This window comes from Cinclus cinclus, chromosome 3 (genome assembly GCF_963662255.1).
Source record: "Cinclus cinclus chromosome 3, bCinCin1.1, whole genome shotgun sequence".
Classification (NCBI taxonomy): domain Eukaryota; kingdom Metazoa; phylum Chordata; class Aves; order Passeriformes; family Cinclidae; genus Cinclus; species Cinclus cinclus.
Genome location: NC_085048.1, coordinates 76,403,026 through 76,420,989, shown reverse-complemented (window position 1 = coordinate 76,420,989; position 17,964 = coordinate 76,403,026). Strand labels below are relative to the sequence as shown.

The 17,964-nt window shown below is 49.0% G+C and overlaps 1 protein-coding gene across 1 annotated transcript; it reads left to right on the top strand.

Annotated features, from left to right (window-relative positions):
* Positions 1-2,376: 2,376 nt before the first annotated feature.
* ABCC10 (ATP binding cassette subfamily C member 10) lies at positions 2,377-17,562 on the top strand. Its single transcript, XM_062489182.1, has 21 exons — positions 2,377-2,552; positions 3,469-4,837; positions 5,655-5,882; positions 6,085-6,241; positions 6,933-7,072; positions 7,533-7,612; positions 7,755-7,926; positions 8,918-9,016; positions 9,238-9,427; positions 9,799-9,876; positions 10,254-10,445; positions 10,870-11,005; positions 11,393-11,588; positions 12,307-12,650; positions 12,785-12,954; positions 13,262-13,422; positions 13,864-14,117; positions 14,411-14,556; positions 14,995-15,092; positions 15,288-15,400; positions 17,374-17,562. The coding sequence occupies exons 1-21, from the start codon at positions 2,392-2,394 to the stop codon at positions 17,507-17,509; spliced, it is 4,620 nt and encodes a 1,539-aa protein (XP_062345166.1). The 5' UTR covers positions 2,377-2,391; the 3' UTR covers positions 17,510-17,562.
* The last annotated feature ends 402 nt before the right edge of the window (positions 17,563-17,964 follow it).

Here is a 17,964-nt window from a genome sequence, read left to right as displayed (position 1 = left end):
TGAAATCAGCTTCACTTGTGTGCAATTTAGTGCTTCAACCTCACACAACCCTTACTTGTTGTTTTGAGAGTTTTCTGCTTTCACAGCATTTTCTTTGAAGGGAAGCTTCCCTGAGCAGAGAGAGCATAAAACTTACTCTCAAAGCCTCTTCAGGAAGTTTAGTCTAGAAACCTTTGGATGACCTGCGGGGGAAAAGAGCAGGCTGGCCTAATACAGTGTACAGTATGAGTAGCTTGGTCATGTAAAGGCAACCTTGCAACTCTGACACACGAATATTGCTTTCAGGCATGTGAGAAAAGATGATTAAACAAGGAGGGAGGGAGAGAGAGACTTGCAGAGAAAATGCACTCTCCTGCTCCTTTCAAGGAAACTGTGGTTAGAGTAGTGTGGCCACTGAGCTCTTGCTCTTGTCTCTGCTGTTCCACACTCAGACAGATTGCCCTGTTTTCTCAGGAATGTAACTGATACTTCCCTTTCTCAGCACTGCACTGGTAACACCTCCAAGCTCAAAATGCCTTTTGTATCTCTGGTGAGCTGCATGTTGAAAGTAAAGTTTTCTACCTGTGATGTGTTATTTACAGAGATATGCTTAAAACCCTGGCAATAGAGTAATGAGGGGGGTTTGGGACAATTGAAACATTTGGATCATCACCTATAAAAATCACCAGTAGCAGCTAAAATTGCTAGGTAGTGCGGTGACATTTACAGCTCTTTGCTGTTACTGTACAATAGTCCAGAGCAGATGGAGCTGGATGTCCTCTCCAGTTTGCTTTCTCTCATTGGGAAAGTTCTCCATTTACTCCCCCCACCCCAATGCAACATACTGTCATAGTAAAGAATGAGTGTCACATTTGGGAGTGCTGCTTGCATGTGCACTCCAGACAGTCACTGAACACAACACAGGTGAAACAGAGAGGATTCGTTTACCCTGTGTTATTCAGATGGTTGTGTCAGGTTAACACCACAATCTCTCACTGTGCCAGACCTCTGCCACTGTGAGTAGACTGATGTGTTAGTGGAGCTCTTTATAGTAATGTCATTTTCATCTTGTAGAACGGTCTACACACAAAGAATGCTGCACCTGTAAAAGTACATTTATACCTGTAAACACTACCTGGGCTATACCTGCAGATGTTTGCATATCACAGTGCTTCATAAATATGCCTGTGTTGGTTTACACGGTGACACTGCAAATCTGTAATGTGCATCCGGTGCTGTGAGCCAAAAATCATAGGAGAAGGAGGGGACGGATAAGATCACCGGGACAGAACTAGAGGAATTTTGAGGGAAATCACCCTTGTTCACGGCTGGAGCCTGGTTTTTAGCCTGGGTAATTTATACTTTTTAACCGGAAGGTAGAAGTCTGAGCGGGCTGTGCCTGCTGCATTGCTTGACTCTCGCGTCTCAGCCCGTCCTGTGGCTCGGGCCCGGATCCCCCTCGGGCTGCGCCGCGCCCTCCGGGCCGCCAGGGGCGCGCGGGCCCCGCGCCGCCGGGGAGCCGAGGTACCGGGGCGGGGGGCGGCGGGGCACCCGGGGGGAGCCCGCCCGGCTCCGGGAACGTGTTGGCCGCAGAGCCCGCCCCCGGCACGAAGGGGAGGTGCCCGAGCTGGCGCCGGTCCAGGCCTGCGCTGGAGCCGCTGTGGCGGGGTCGCAGCCGCTGTGCTGCAGTGCCCCCGCCTGAGTGCCGAGCTCGGCGCGGCGCTCAGCCCGTGGCGCTCAGCCGGCCCCGGGCTGCAGATGGGATGGGCTGGTAGGAGCAGAAATCCTTATAAAGCCGACGCCTGCCCAGGTGTGCTTCAGTCCGCGAGGCACGCAGAGGGGGCTGGTTCGACAGTCCTGTGTCGCTTAGAGGTACCGCCTGCTTGCCAGGATGGACACCAGCACCCTCCCCTGCCGTCCCGGGGGTGTTTCATGTTACACGCTGCCTTAAGGAGTACCGTGGTGGGAAGCGTTGTGAACATGGAGATAGAATGAATAGGTTATTGCTTAAGCAACTCAAAATATTTTTCATACCGATCCATAGAAAGGAAGGTACTTCCTCATGCTACTTAGAGCGGATAAACTCGCCGTGGGGGGAAAAAAGATCAACCTGGAAATAAGAAAACTTCACAAGGCATTGCAGTCCTGGGGTGACTTAAGGGAATAAACAATATAATTTATTTTAAGATGTAGTTTGATCATTTTATGAAGTAGATTATGATTGTGAGTGAACAATAGCTTGGACTAGTCCAATAGGCTTGGACTATGACCCAGGAACTTGCTTCTAGCTCTATGTTAATTACTCATCACTCCATCTTGGACTGGGGCTGTAGTTTTTATGTTTTTTTACCTCATGCTGCTTTTTCTTTACCCTAGGACATCCTGTCTCTCACACTGAATTACCAGCAAAGGATGGAGAACATCCTGGCTAGTTTGTGTGGGACCAGCCCAGAAGATCCACTCCCTGTGTGGATTCATGGCAGCATTGGCCATTGCTTTAACCAGCTGACATTAAATGTGATTCCTCATGTGATACTTGCAGTGGTCAGTGCCTGCTTCCTTGGCACTCCGAGGTATGACAACTGACTTGTCTGGCTCTTGATTATTGTGCAGGACTGGAGGTGGGTGGGAAGGCTGGAAATTGTATCTCGCTATCATGTGCTGAATATATAATTAGGGAAGGACAAAATAATATAATGCTTATATTTGTCAGCATCCATCTTAATTCAGTGTACTGAAAGGAATCCATAAAAAAAAGAGGGGATTATGGGCATAAAATCACAGGAAGTAATTAAAAACTTTTTCAGTGAATGAGGACTGGGGAAACAGGGAGCACTCTGGGAGAGGATATAAATCCAAGGTGGCATAGAAGATGTATATAAGACAGTAAGGAGTTCAGAGGAAATGAAAAATTGTTTTTCTGTTTACCTTCTTTTGAAATTTGTAAGCATGACAACATTCACTGATACTGAAAGGCCACAAAGAATCTAGTGATAATGAAGTATTTTGATGGGCAATAGATGATAGACTTCACAAGCACAGCATCACTGAAACTAACAGTGATAAAGATAATGATTTTAGAAAAAATATCCCACAGACAAGGAAATCAAGGATCAGAGATGTGACACAGAGAATTTTGTAATCCAAGATTTGTGTTAGAGGTTAAATATACTTTTTTTTTGCTGTTAATCCTGGAGTCTAATTTGACCGCAAAGTATCATAGTTTGCAAACAAATTTCTGTAAAGAAATGCTTTTCTTTGGTAGCATCTAAATCTCTGGTATTGACCAAAGAGTGGGCTATATTGCCCTGGTGTAGTTTAATGCCTACAGTCAGAAAAAGTTACAGATCTAGGGAGGTATATCCGGACAGTTAAGTAGGAGTGGATGTATAAACATGGAGGAGAAGAGAGGAAGAAAGGGCAGTACTGACTGAGAGGTAGTGGAATTTCAACTGTAATTTATTTCACTGCTCTGTCCTCCTCCTCAAGGTCTGGCTCCGGTGTGCCTTGCAGGCCAAGCTGGGGATGGAGAATTGCGACCTCCTTTGTACTTGCTGGCCTATTCTTTGCTGACACCATCCCAGCCACCATTTCCCAGCAGGAGCTAGGCCCTGTGTACCTGGAAGTGCTGGCCAATGGCACCGCTGCACTGACATGGCTGGTGCATGGCTTTGCTCTTCTCATGCTCTGCAGGTCGATTCATGGCTTCAGCAGGGGCCCTGCAGTCCTGGCTCTCCTCACTCTCCTACCCCTACCTTCCTTCATCATCACACTAGTGTGGTACTGCCAGAGTGGGACAGCTTGGTCCCCTTCCCACCCCGGGGTCTCCTGCAGGTTTGCCATTCTCTGTCTGCAGCTGGCCTCTCTGCTTGCCTATGTGATCAGCTACCTCTTCCCCACTGCTGGCAGGCAAGACTTCCTCTCCATCAATCGCTCCTGGCAACAAGACCAGCCCATCTCAGAGCCAGGGATCCCAGTGCCTGGCCAGCAGAGAGTGGCAGAAGATGGTGAGAGCTGGCTCTCACGCTTCTTTTACACCTGGATGAACCCCCTTATGAAGCTTGGCTACCAGCAGAAGCTGAACCAGCCACAGGATGTCTATGTGCTTCCTCGCCAGCTCCAGGCTGCCAGGGTCTGTGGCCGGTTCTACTCTTGCTGGCAGAAGAAGGCAGCTCTTCACCAAGCAGAGGAGGAGACGGTGTCTCTTACCAGCCCAATCATTGCTGGAGGTAATGGGAATAATGATGCTCCAGACAGCCCACACCATGCCCAAAAAGCTGTGCGCCTCGTGTCAGTCCTGCATGCAGCCTTTGGGCTTCGTTTCTACACCCTAGGACTTCTCAAGCTGTCTGGCAGTCTGCTGGATTTTTCAGGTCCTCTGCTTCTGAACTTGCTGGTGAACTTCATGGAGTCACGGCAGGAGCCCCTGAGCCATGGGGTTCTGTATGCCCTCGGGCTCTTTGCTGGCTCCTTCCTGGGTGCTCTCTTGCGGAACCAGTTCAGCTACGAGATGAACAAGATGGCGCTGATGGTGCGGGCCGCCGTCATCTCTGCCATCTACCGCAAGGCTCTGCGTGTCAGCAGCACCAGCCTTGCCCGCTTCACTGTGGGGGAAATTGTCAACTTCATGAGCACGGACACCAATAGGTTGGTCAACTTCTGCCGCAGCTTCCACGAGCTGTGGAGCCTGCCTGTCCAGCTTGCCATTACCCTCTACCTCCTCCACCAGCAAGTGGGGGTAGCCTTTCTGGGAGGCATGGCCCTGGCTCTGCTCCTCGTGCCCATCAACAAGATCATAGCTAACCGCATCATGGCAAACAATGAGAAGATGCTGAAACACAAGGACACACGAGTCAAGGTGAGGGGCATCGGTATCTCTCTGGGTTTGTAGTTTTTCCTTGTTTGTCCCCGAATGTTGGCTTCTTGGCCACTAGTCATGATCCAAGGCAGATTAATTGAATTGCAGCTGTTGAGAAAAATGCCATAAGGGGCAAAAACGCACACACATGCACACACACACACACACTTAGGTCAAAAATGTTTCAGGGTGATGTAGTTTCACCACCACCCATAAAATCATGAACCTTTAGAGTTGTATCTCATTATGCTGAACTTTCTCCAACTGTTGTATGACTGGTTTGCTGAATAAAGTCTCTCTTGTTAGTTTTCTTTAATACTGGGCAGAGGAACAGTCAGCTTGCTCTACATCTGCTGACCTGAGAGCAGAAATGAGGAGACTGCATCCTACAGGGACACCAGAGTTCTGGAAATTAACCTGTCTGGCTCTGGATACAGACTAGCTGTGTCAGGGCAGGACCAGGCCTGAGAGCCGGGTGTTATTTCAAGGCACTGTCAGGTCCCCACAAGTAAATAGTGTCCAGGCTGGAGCTAGCAATTCCACACATCCCTTCACCTGCCTTGTTCATATTTCACTTGGAAATTAGTATCATATTTTCATATTTTCAGTTTTCCTGAGTTGGACACAGCATGGGTGGCTGAAGAAGCTGGTGGGGTGAATGAGCACAGTTTCCGGTAGTTGTCACTTGTCTTTGTTAGCAATAAATGGTTCCTAACATCTCTAGCCTGACCCTTAGCAGGAGACAACTGCACACCCAGGCACAGCCCAGGCTGCCTGGACACTGTTTGCCTAATGTTCTTTTCCTCGTTGCCTACAGCTAATGACAGAATTCCTATATGGCATTCGTGTGGTCAAGTTTTATGCCTGGGAGAAGCATTTCAGCAGCAGGATAAATGCCTGCCGGGCTAAGGAGCTGCAGAAGGTGCGGGCCGTCAGTTACCTGGATGCTTTGTGCGTGTACATGTGGGCAGCAGTGCCTGTTGTTGTCTCCATCGCCATCTTCGTCACCTATGTCCTGTTGGGTCACCAGCTCACTGCCACAAAGGTGAGTAGGTAGTAGGGAGAGCTCCAAACATGTCCTGGGCAGAACACAGTCCACAGTGGAACTGAAGTCCTGAGGCATCCTCTCTGGGAAATGAACCCAGCCCATGTCTCTCCACAGCTCTTCAGGCTCTCACTGGTGAAGCTGTTCGGAGGATACAAGGGAAGTACTGCTCCGGCTCATGGCTGTTTGCTTACCCACGCAGGTGTTCACAGCATTGGCCCTTGTTGGGATGCTTATTCTACCCCTCAACGGCTTCCCTTGGGTGTTGAATGCGATCTTGGAGGCCAAAGTTTCCCTGGATCGAATCCAGCAATTCTTTGAACTCATGGACCAGGACCTGGAAGCATATTATGCCCTAGGTAATGGTTAAGGAATCTGCCAGGCCTGAGACTCTGGTCAGCAGGCATTCAGAGCAGAGAACTGAGGTGCAAGGCCCAGGGGCAGTACTAGAGAGCAGCTGGCTGTCACCCTGTTATTCAAGATGTTCAGTTGGGTAGAGGCAGAGTGGATACACTTAGCTTCTCTTAATTTCTGTGGAAAGCAGGAGACAAGGCTATAATATTCCACTTTACCAACCATAAGCCACTGCTTGTCCTCACAGAGCCATTAGTGTCCCAGTAGAACAAGCAGCTCTCTCTGTCCTTTGACTAAAGCTCTTCTGAAGCTGAAGCCATCAAGAAACTTAAGTGGCTGCCCCTCTCCTGAGCCATATTAGCTCCCTTTCCTTCTTTCATTGCCTTAGGCCAGGTCCCTACTTTTCTTTTACCTTCAGCAATAATAAAACCATGTTATATCCTTACAGTGTCTCCCTGACAGCCATGTGCATCTGGTGTGAGCTGGAGACAGGAGGGTTGGAAGAAGGGATGTATAAGTTTAAGGGCAACTCAGTAGACAAGAGTCTCATTCTGTGGTTGGGTTAAGGGCATCATGAAGTGCCCATCCATGGTCTCTGCATTTGGGAACAAACCTGATGGTATTTGTGATGCCAGGGGCCTTTAATTTTCTGGTCTTCCCATAACAGTGCTTTGCTGTTCCACTTTTCACCTGTAGATAGTCCTTCAGATACTACTACTGCCATGGAGATGCACTATGCAGCCTTCTCCTGGGTGCCAGTTGAGGAGGAAAGCACCAGGCAGCCCTCATCCACAGGCACTCTGCAACTGCACATTGAGAACCTGTCAGTGAAAAAGGTGAGCAAGGACATGGGAGGTAACACAGAAAAATGGTACTAGAGAAAAAATACTGGAAACTAGAAATAATGGAGCAGAGGTGGCATGTTCTCCTCAGTTTAGGAGCTGTGCATCAAAATCTTCTCTTAGTCAAAAGGCACAGGATGCATATTACATCTCAGAGCTGAGAAGTGCTAGACAACATCCACAGTTTACTGACGGGAGATGAACTACTTCTCTCTGATTTCTACTATTGCTGCAGGAGACAACAGGACAGGGAACAGAGCAAGGCTCTGGAGTTTACACTCCTTGCAAATCTGTGTCCTGTCATATCAGGAGTCTGGTTTACCAGACTGTGCTGCTGGATGTGTGAGCTGATCCTAGCAGCCAGCCTACTTACAGGCTATGAGTGGCTCAAGAAATCTGGACAAGCTACCCTGTTTTAGCACATCAGGTTGCTTCTTTTCATTTCCCTTTGCAGGGAGCGCTCCTGGGGGTTGTTGGGAAGGTTGGCTCTGGCAAAAGCTCTCTGCTTGCAGCCATCACTGGAGAGCTCATTAAGTAAGTAGCCTAAAGACTTTTTCCTGCCTGGTCCTTCCATACCACGGCATGTGGGAACTGTCCAGTGTGACTTGTAGGTAATTTTGATCTGTCAGCAGTTTTTCTTTGTTGCCCTCTGTACTCACTTCTGTTATGCTTGCAGACAAGGTGGACAAGTGTATGTTTGTGACCTGGAGCAAGGATTTGGTCTGGCCACACAGGAGCCTTGGATACAGTTTACCACTGTCCGTGAAAACATCCTTTTTGGGCGAGAATATGATGCCGGGCTGTACGAGGAGGTGCTGGAGGCCTGTGCCCTCTCTGAGGACCTAAAAGTGAGTGCCTAGACTGTAAACCTGCCTGGGCCTTCTTGGTGGGCTTTTACATCCATCCTGAGCCTCACGAGGATCAGTCTTTATTCTTTCAGGGTGTGGACTGCTTTTCTAATGTCCCATCACACAGTGTTGCTCTGATCACCAACCCCACACCATTCCTGGTATGCCCATACATTTTTAAGGTGTGAAGTCACTCTTGTAGTACTTTGGATGATTTCTTCTGCTGCTGAGCCAAAAGCTCTTCATCTTGAGGAAAGGAGTTGTTCTTGCAGACCTGATTACTGTTGGGTTTTACAGGCAGAATCTATCAGCACCTGATGCTTTTTTTTGGAGAGGGGGATCAGAAGCAACTTCTTTGGGATTTGGAAGGGCTAAGTCAGTGCTCCTGACATACATTCTAAATTTGAGGTTTATGACTGTATTAGCCAGTAAACCTGGCTGTATATATGGTAGGAAGCTAGCCTTCTCCCGGTTTATAAGCTTATGCCTGATTTTCTGAAGTGACAAGCTTTAGCCGCTTCTGTTTGTTTTGCTTGGAGCTATGAATACTCTGTAAAGGCAAGATTTTTATTTGAGATTTAGTAGAATAAACCTATGCTACCAAACCAAGAGGAGACTTATTTCCAGATACTGAAATTTGGTAATTTTTATCGCCACACTGTTTGGAAGGACCCTGACATAATTTTGATGCACACAGAGCTCTTGTTCTCACAGAAAATTGCTGTGTGAAATTACCTTGGACCAGAAGTTGCTCTCAATGGGTAGTTCAGATGTGACCACCCTATTCTGGAGTGCAAGAGATTTTCATTGCATAAATAAAGCTTGCCAGTTGTCTGTAGAACCACTGTATAGACTGTTGCATTGTTTAATTGTTAGTAAGGTGTCAGCTTTAGAAATTACTGCCAGAGATTGCAGAGGGGCCCCTGTGTCCTGGGTTTGGGTCCCCAGAAGTTTCCTGTCCCTTTCTAAATTATTTTCTTGAATATTTCAGATTTTACCAGCAGGTGACCAGACAGAGGTGGGTGAAAATGGTGTGACACTCAGTGGGGGACAGAAGGCTCGAATAGCCCTTGCCAGAGCCATTTACCAGGTAAATAACAAAGGAGTTACTGTGTAGCAGATCATGCCAAGTCAAATATAAAGAGGTTGGAAGCACTCAGCTGTACAGTGAGCTCTGGCAGCATGTCTTTAAAGCATACTGTGCTGGCCTAAAGATGATGCCACATGGAAACACTTGGACTGTTCTCTACAGCGCTGCCTGCTCCAGCAGGGCCAGCAGCTGTATCCTTTTTTCTTTTGTCTCCCTCCCAGGAGAAAGAACTTTACCTCCTTGATGATCCCCTGGCTGCTGTTGATGCAGATGTAGCCAACCATATTATGCGGAAATGCATTTTTGGAGCTCTCAAACATAAGACCAGGGTCCTTTGCACTCACAGGACAGAGTTTCTGGAGAAGGCTGATGCCTTGTTGCTGATGGACAATGGCAGGATAGTTAAGACAGGTACACTGTCTGTTTTCTCAGGCATTCACTTGTGCCTTTGTCTTGGAGTGGCTTGAGGGAATTAGATTAACTAGTGGGAACCCAGTGATAAAAGAGGACACTGAGAACATTGCATATGGGCAAAGTTGGAGTGGAAGAGAATGTGCAGATGTGCAGATAAAACAGGACAGCCCTAGATGTGGGGAGCTGATGAAGCAGAGGGATGTAACAGGTTGAATGGAGTGGAGCCTTCAAGGTTACAGTTGCTGTATAATGTAGGGAATGTTATGAGAGAACAAAACTGGGTCATTTCAGAGCAAGAGGCAGTGGGAAGGTGGAAAGTTGTCACCTGTTCCTCACAGATGCTGAAGAATTTCCATGTCTCTTCTCAGGCACACCAGCTGATATCCTGCCGCTTGTTGAAGCCTTCCCCAAATTCAAGGATACAAACAAGGGGCATAAGGATAAAGGTCTGTTCCTGATGAACTTAAGGGTAGCTGGGGGAGTGCAGCTGACCGTCCAGTAAGAACCTGTGCCTGATGGCTGCTGGCCTTAGAGCAGAACTCCCATCATCTTTTTCTGCTGTGGCAGTGCTGATATGTGGGTGATGTATGCACAGAAGGACAGGAGGCCCATGTATCATTGGGTATTGGTCTGGAGCAGTATTTGAACCTGTTTCACTTGCAGTCCAGTTTTGGATGAAGAAATGCCAGGGTTGGTGCACTTGTCTTGAAAGTGGGGGAAAAAAAGTGTCCCTCGTAGTTCAGACTTGCTCTGTTCAGTTAGGTACAGCTGCAGGAAGAATTTAACACTGGACTAACCTTTGCTTTTGCATCCATTTCCACAGCCCCTAATGAACAAGGACAGGAAGAGGCCATAAAGACAGAGGCAGAAGAACCAACCCAAAACAGTAATCTCATCCACAAGGAGGAAGAGAAAAAAGAAGGGGCAGTGGCTTTTGAGGTGTACAAGGCCTATTGGATGGCAATGGGTAGCTGCTTGGCAATATCAATCCTCTTCTCACTGTTCCTGATGCAAGGTGAGGCAGTGACCCAGCAGCACATCTCTCTTTAGACACTCCTCTCCTCTTGTCTCATTCCCTGGTTGCATGGAGTCCAGAAGAAAAGACACCAGGGCTTTAAACACTCTCCCTGTAGCAGGAAGACCACTTTTCCCCAAATTAAAGTAGCTCAAAGAGCTACCCTAGTAGGGAGGAGGTACATGTGGGAACTGTACCTGGCATCTTAATGCTGCATTTGCATTACTGTACCTCTGTAGCAGTGCTCTGTCACTGCTGCAGCTCAAGGCCCCTTGCTCCTGCTCTACTACTAACAGGGGAGAGACTATACTGGGCAGCAAGACTATGCTAAAATTATCCAGCAGCTTCCCCTTCAGCTTGTCTACTTTATATTTGCTGATTCAAAAGCAGAAATTCTCTTTCCGTTGTCTGTCTTTCTCTGTAGCATCCAGAAATATCTCGGATTGGTGGCTGTCATACTGGATCTCCAGCATATCCCAGACAGCAAATACCTCTGTGATGGCCTGCTCAGTTTCCCTGCCTTCCCCAGAGCTGCTTCTCTTCTCCACTGCTGGGCTTTTGTAAGTGAATATGGCCCAGAGGTGCCAAAGGAAGCTGGAAATGTCCTTAAGTGCATTTCCTGTGAAGATCCTGGAGGGCAGGCATAGATAAATTGACTATTTCACTTCAGGGGATGTGTGTGGCTGCTTTGACAAAGAGAATCAAAACCCCTGACCTGATGATGTGCCCAAACAAAAGGCTTCTGTTTGGGGCTGATGGAAGACCATCTAGCTGCATTGTAATCAGGGTATTTGTCCCAGCATGCCAAAGGGGTGTAACAGGAGTATCAGGCTAAAGTATCCTGATTTCTCCTGGAATATGCTCTTGGGTTCTTGTGCCCTGTCTGTGAGTTTACTCACATATCAGGAGGATGTTGGCAGATTCATAATCCTCCTCCTTTTTTCCAGTTCCCCCATTCAAGATTTGGTCAAGACCCCAGCCCCTCACAATGGCTCAGAGGATGTGAATTTCTACCTGATAGTTTATGGGAGTATTGCAGGGGCCAACTCCCTCTTCACCATCATTCGGGCGTTCCTTTTTGCTTTTGGCGCTGTCCGTGCTGCTAGTGTCATTCATGACCGACTGCTGCAAAGGATTCTAAAGGTAATGGGCATAAAGTCCAGAGCAAGCTGACATTCTTCTCATAGCTGGGAGTAAGGGTGTGGGAGATCAATTAAGGTTTCTATTTGTACTGGCTGGTAGGATGGTATTCAAAGAAGGGCTGCACCACAACCAGCACAAGGGGCCAGTGAGTTGGGGTTCAAAATGAGTCCTATTCATTCCATGGAAGGATGATTTATGGCTCCCACCTGCATCTATTCACTCATTAGGCTTAGATGTGTAGCCAAATGAGGCCAGTCAAGTCAAAGTAGCTTTTACAGGAGTTCAGGTTTAGATGAGATTGGAAGGAGTCATTAAGCAAGATCTAGGGCTGATCTGGCACATGTCAGTTAACTTTGTTCATGTTTTTGGCTTCCTTGGTTCCTCAGGCTAGAGTTAGGATAGTGAGATTGGAAGTTTGGATTAGAAGCTAGATTTGCCTCACTACTGTTAGGCCATCATGGTGTTTGAGTGCCTGTTTTCTCAGTAGCTGTCAGCCGTTCTATATAGAAGGAGTACTTCTTTTTACCATGCAAACAACGTGAGTTGTTTGGCTGCTAGTGGATGCTGGCTTTGGAGGCTGAGGCAAGGAAGTGGGTTGTGGTGGCCACCGCCTTGTGGCCTTATCTGCTCCCCTTGGTGCTCCTCTCCTGCACACTGTTCTGTGATTGGATCTCACCACAGCTGACTGGCTCTTACTGTCTGGTTCCCTTACTGACAGGCCACAGTCACCTTCTTTGACACCACACCAATAGGCCGGATCCTGAACCGCTTCTCCTCAGACATATACTGTGTGGATGACAACCTGCCATTTATACTCAACATCTTCCTAGCCAACATCTACGGGCTCTTGGGCATGGTGGTGATAATGACCTATGGCCTCCCTTGGATTGGCCTGGTCTTGCTCCCTCTGGCTGTAGTCTACTTCTTCATTCAGCGCTATTACCGATTCACATCCCGGGAGCTGAAGCGCCTCTACAGTGTCACCCTGTCTCCCATTTACACCCACTTCTCAGAGACCCTCTCAGGACTGAGCACTATCAGAGCCATGCGGGCAGCAAAGAGGTGAGCAGAGCTTTGGATTTATAGGCCAAGGCCTTCCTCTTGTGGGGCTGGTTATAGGATGGATGGAATGCCCTTAGTCTGGGGCAGCAGGAGTGGAATTAGAGTAGTGCAAACCTCTATTGTGTGCCTGACAGGTTTGAGTTAGAGAATCAGCTGCGTCTGGAGCAGAACCAGCGCTGCCTCTTTGCCAGCAACACAGTGATGGAGTGGCTGGACATCCGCTTGCAGATGATTGGGGTTGCTGTGGTTACTGCTATTGCAGGGATTGCCATCATCCAGCACCAGAAGCAGCTGGGAAATCCAGGTAAACTGCCGGGGACTGATCTGTGTCCACTCCTAGGCTGTGCCCAAGGGGTTTCTTCTCTCCCAGCCAAGAGCTACACATTTTCCTACAGTGGGGTAAGATCCAGAGCTCTTGCTTCCTGCCCCTAGCAAGTCACCCACAGTGTAGTGCTTCAGCTCTTGTCTCTGCTCCTGTGTATCTGCAACCTCAAGTTGCAGACTCAGACTCCAGAGTCCTAAATTTTCCTTCTATTATTTTTTGTCTGCCCACCAAGATGCCAGCTCCTTCCCTACCAGCGACATTCTTGCTTATGCTTTTGTCCTCACAGGACTTGTGGGCTTGTCACTCTCATATGCCCTGTCTGTCACAAACCTGCTCTCAGGCCTCATTGCCAGTTTCACTCAGACAGAGATCATGATGGTGAGTGTGGAGCGGACAGAGGAGTACACCACAGACACACCCATGGAGCCCCAGGATAAACTGGTCCAGGTAAAAGCTCAAATGTGTTCTTAGGTACTGGCTGAGTACTCATCTTCTGGGTCTTTGCCCTGCACTTGCCCAGGGTTACAGTGAATGGGTGGAGGACCCTTGATCAGAAAAGGGATCAAAAAAGGATCAAAAAGCCAGAAACCACCTTGATCACTCATATTTTACCAGTATATCTCCAGGGGAGGATGAATTTCTGGCAGGAACTGGTAAAGGCTAGAGTGATGGGAAGGAGTAGGGAAGCAGAATGGGTGCTAGATACAAGCTGTGATGGAACAACAAGCCTAGGGGTGGGCTGGAGGTGGGACTGGGCCATATGTTGGTTCTGCTCAGAAGCCAAGCTACCATCTAAAGGGAGGGATGGGGCCTGGACTGTGGGGAGAAGATGCCGAAGATGACAATCTGTCATTATCATACCCTTTCTCACCTGTGTATCCCTCTTAGGTCTCTACTGACTGGCCAAGTGAGGGACTTGTAGAGTTCCAACAAGTGGTCCTGGCATACAGAGCAGGCTTGCCAAATGCACTTGATGGTGTGAGCTTCACTGTTTACCCTGGAGAGAAGCTGGGGATTGTGGGTCGCACAGGATCTGGGAAATCCACCCTTTTCTTGGCCCTTTTCCGTATGGTGGAGATGAAATCAGGCCGGATTCTCCTGGATGGTGTTGACAGCCAGCTGGTGGGCTTGGAGGAGCTGAGGTATGGGTGAGCAGAGTGAAAGGTAGCTGATGGTGGCTGGATGCCAAAGTAAAGAGTGAGGAGCAAAGGACTCACTATTGTGGCATCTTCTTTTCTGATTGTGGCAGGTTTTTACGAGTCTCCCTGTTATTTCTTGACAGTTGTGCTAAGGAAGTCAGGCTGAATATGTGACCCATGTCTCTGTGCCTCTAAGATTTGTAGCAAACTAAGACACTCCATGAAAAAAGAAATAGCAGATCTTTGCTTTTCTGCGGAACCCATCCCATGAGCCCTCAGCTTTCTTTTGCTTGCAGATCTAGGCTGGCCATCATCCCGCAGGATCCATTTTTGTTCAGTGGCTCAGTCAGAGAAAACCTGGACCCCCAGGGAAAATGGACGGATGCTGAGCTCCGTGAGGTGCTGGAGCAGTGCCACCTGTGGGATGCTGTTACTCAGATGGGTGAGTTGGAAACCAGTGAGAAGCAGCTGATGGGTGCGGGTTCTGCAAGAGGAGAGAAGGCCTTAGCTCAGGCAGGGAGCTGAGGTGGATGCAGTAGGGAATGGGTTAGGCAAGGCCATGCTAGAACCAGTGTGGAAACAGGTCAGTAGGACCCAGTGGCATTCCCTGACATTTAGGACTGGCAGGTGATGCATTGGGTGGCAGAATTTAGCTGGTGAGACCAGGCCTCAGTGGGTTTTAGAGAAGTAGCTGAGAGATAAGCCAGAACCCTTAGTTTTAAGGAAACTGTGCCAGATGTTGCTTGTGTCTAAGTGTAAAGGCTCCAGTTCCTAAGGCCTGAGCAGAATTGGGATTTTGTGTGCTACTGGGAAAACCTTGGACTGGTGGAGCTGTTTGCGGCCCTGTGCAGATGATGACTGCTGATCTTGATTCTTGCAGGTGGACTGGATAGCAATCTGGGAGAGAGGGGAAAGAGTCTGTCTGTGGGACAGAGGCAGCTGGTGTGTCTGGCCAGAGCCCTCCTGACGCAGGCCAAGGTGAGTGCACTGCCTCCATCGGAGCTGCTGGTGGCTGTCTGGGGCAGCAGAGGAGAGCGCTGCAGAATCAGAGGTGTAATTTGGAGGTGTAATGGGAACAGATATCCTGTGCTAATTTCCCAGGCTGTCTCTAGGCAGGGAGTGGGGTCTCTGCTGTGGTGCTTGGGCACTCCCTTCACTCTCTGTCCCTGGCAGGTGCTGTGCATTGATGAGGCCACAGCCAGTGTGGATGAGAAGACAGACCAGCTGCTGCAGCAGACCATCCGCCAGCGCTTCGCTGACAAAACTGTTTTGACAATTGCTCACAGGTATGGAAGAACCTCTGTGCCTAAAGTCATCCTGCCACTCACTGGGAGAAAGTGGCTGCACATGCCATGCCTGGGCCTCAAGCTGAGCACAGAGGTCTCTGTGAGAAGGTTTTTCAAGTGCCAAAGCTGGACCTTGCCTTTTGCCTTTTCTGCTGGGTGCTGGGAACAACTGATGTGAAAAGGAGAAAATGTACCCAGAAGTTGTGTCAGCAAAGAGCAAAATGCCATCTCGTATCACAGATTTCTCTTCCTAGGCACTGCCTGCTGGGATGAGTAGGGCAGGTGAATCTTTCCTTGTGGTTCTCCCAAATTAGGGTGAGGAGTAATGGAGAACTATGCTAGGGGAAGGGGCAATGTGGAGACTGTGGAGGAGCAGGTGTCCCCTGGCTCAGTAGAGGGCAGTACAGGACAGCCAGCAGCAAAGGGCTGCGGTCAGCCCCTGAATAGTTCTGTTTTCCAAAATCCTGAGTTTTAGTCCCAGCCTGCACCTTATGCCAGTAAGGTAGACACAGCCTAGGCAGGACAGGACAACAGTGATTGCCCCACATCTGAGAGTTTAAGAGTAGAATCAGTGGATGGTTGCAGCCAGAGGGAGGAGGGCAAAACATGAATACTGCAGAGAAGGGATGGTGTTCTCTGCTCTTATTCTTCCCAAGTGGAGAAGCATTTGGAGAATGGTTATGCAACTGTATGGAGGGTGTTTTCAAAGCACAGAGGTTACCACCAAAATAAAAATCAAATGAGCAGGTGGCAGGGGCTGGTGTCCTGCTGCACAGGAGTGGGAGTGATGGATGACAGGCAGGGTGGGCTGGGCCTGGCAAGTAAATCAAGTGGGTCTTGTTATATACATCGTGTGGGAGGGAAGCAGGAGGGGTGTGAAGGGAATGTGGTTCCTACACTAGGGATGTTAGGCATAAATAGAATAGAAGTGCAAGGGCACTGTGGGCTGAGATGTATTTGGGTTGGGCGTGGGGAAGCCACCTTTGATGGGGGAGTAATTAAAGAGGAGAAGCAGCAGAGGAAGGTGTGGCAAAAGGCAAAGCAGCAAGACGGAGTTGAAGATGGCCCCAGCCCCTTTTCCACTGGGATGAAGAGCAATGGGGGAGAGCAGTTAGAAGAGAAGAGTGATGATGGGGTTGTTTTGTATCCATGTTTTTCCATGCCGTTCAGCTTTGGGTGAAATCCAGGATGAGAAGTGACTCTGTACTTGTCTCTTGCCCCTCCAAGTCATTTCCAGTGCTGCAGCCTGCACTCTCTTGGAGATGAATGTGTAACCAGAGTCTTGAACTCTGTGATGCCTTTTACCTGCTCAAATCCTGAGCTGTACCTTTCTTGTGACTTACAGCTTCTTAGGGCTGTAGTTTCACACTGAACAGTGCATGACTGTGCAAAAACATTCCTGCTGTCCTGTCGTCCCTATCCAGAGCCAGAGGCTGCTGCTCTGCTGGCAGTCTGGGCAGACCTGGGCACATGTACGTGCAGTGGGTCCTGTGGTTGGCTGTCTGGCAGCTACAGATCCAGTGGTGGTGGTAGCATAAGCAAAGATGCCAGACTGCAGGGGAGTAACAGCTGATGCACAATTTCTACTGTCCTTGGGAGGTGGCAGGAGAGGAAATGTTGAGGCAGAAAAAGCAACTCACTAACCCCTGCAGGGATGGAGACATTTTGTGCAACCCCAGAATCAGGCATGCCCTGAGCTTCGCCCCCACAGAACTTCACTCTGCGCTTCTGGTGCCCTGCCATGCCCAGCAACTGGAAGGTATCACGATGCTCTCCTAAGAGGTGCTGCATTTCAGCAATGAGCAGAGGCTCTATGGGAAGCTGCACTGCACTATGACCTTGAGTGCAGACGGAGATCCTCCACAGCTCCTAATGCTGGACATGTCTTGGGCCACCCTTAACAGCAGGGGAAGCGGTATCCAGAGCTTCTTCTCACATCCACCAACCTGTGTCTTGGCATTTGTTGTCCACAGGCTGAACACCATCCTGGACTCAGACCGTGTCCTGGTAATGCAAGCTGGGAGAGTGGCAGAGCTGGATTCACCTGCCTCCCTAAGCCAGAAAGATGGCTCCTTGTTCCAGCGCCTCCTGCACAGCAGGCAGCAGTGACCTCCCTCCTGGGCTCAGCCCAGGCAGCCTTTCCAGCTGGCTTTCCTCTCACCTCAGACACCAGCCCTGTCCCTGCAGGGCCAGGAGCTGCTGAGGACAGGGAGGGGCTTATTCCTGCCTGCAGGCAGCAATTGTGTGTCCTCAGGGATGGGAGTGTGGCACTGTTGCCTCTCTCTATTAAAATAAGGAAGATGCAACCTGCTGTTTAGAGTTATGCAAACTCTAAACAAGCTCTATGCAAGTCTGGTTGGTGGGATCCTGCTTCCCCGCCAAGGCTTCCCTTTGAGACTACAGAGGGATTTTCTACTCACTGAAGAATCAGTAATTCCTAGTTTGAGACTTAGTCTCACAGATGTAATGTAAAATAAAGTGGAAATAGCCTCGTGAAGCTGTTAATTCAGGTTCTTGCCCCTTTTCCTTACCACCTATTTCCTTATGAGGTACAAGAATGGTGC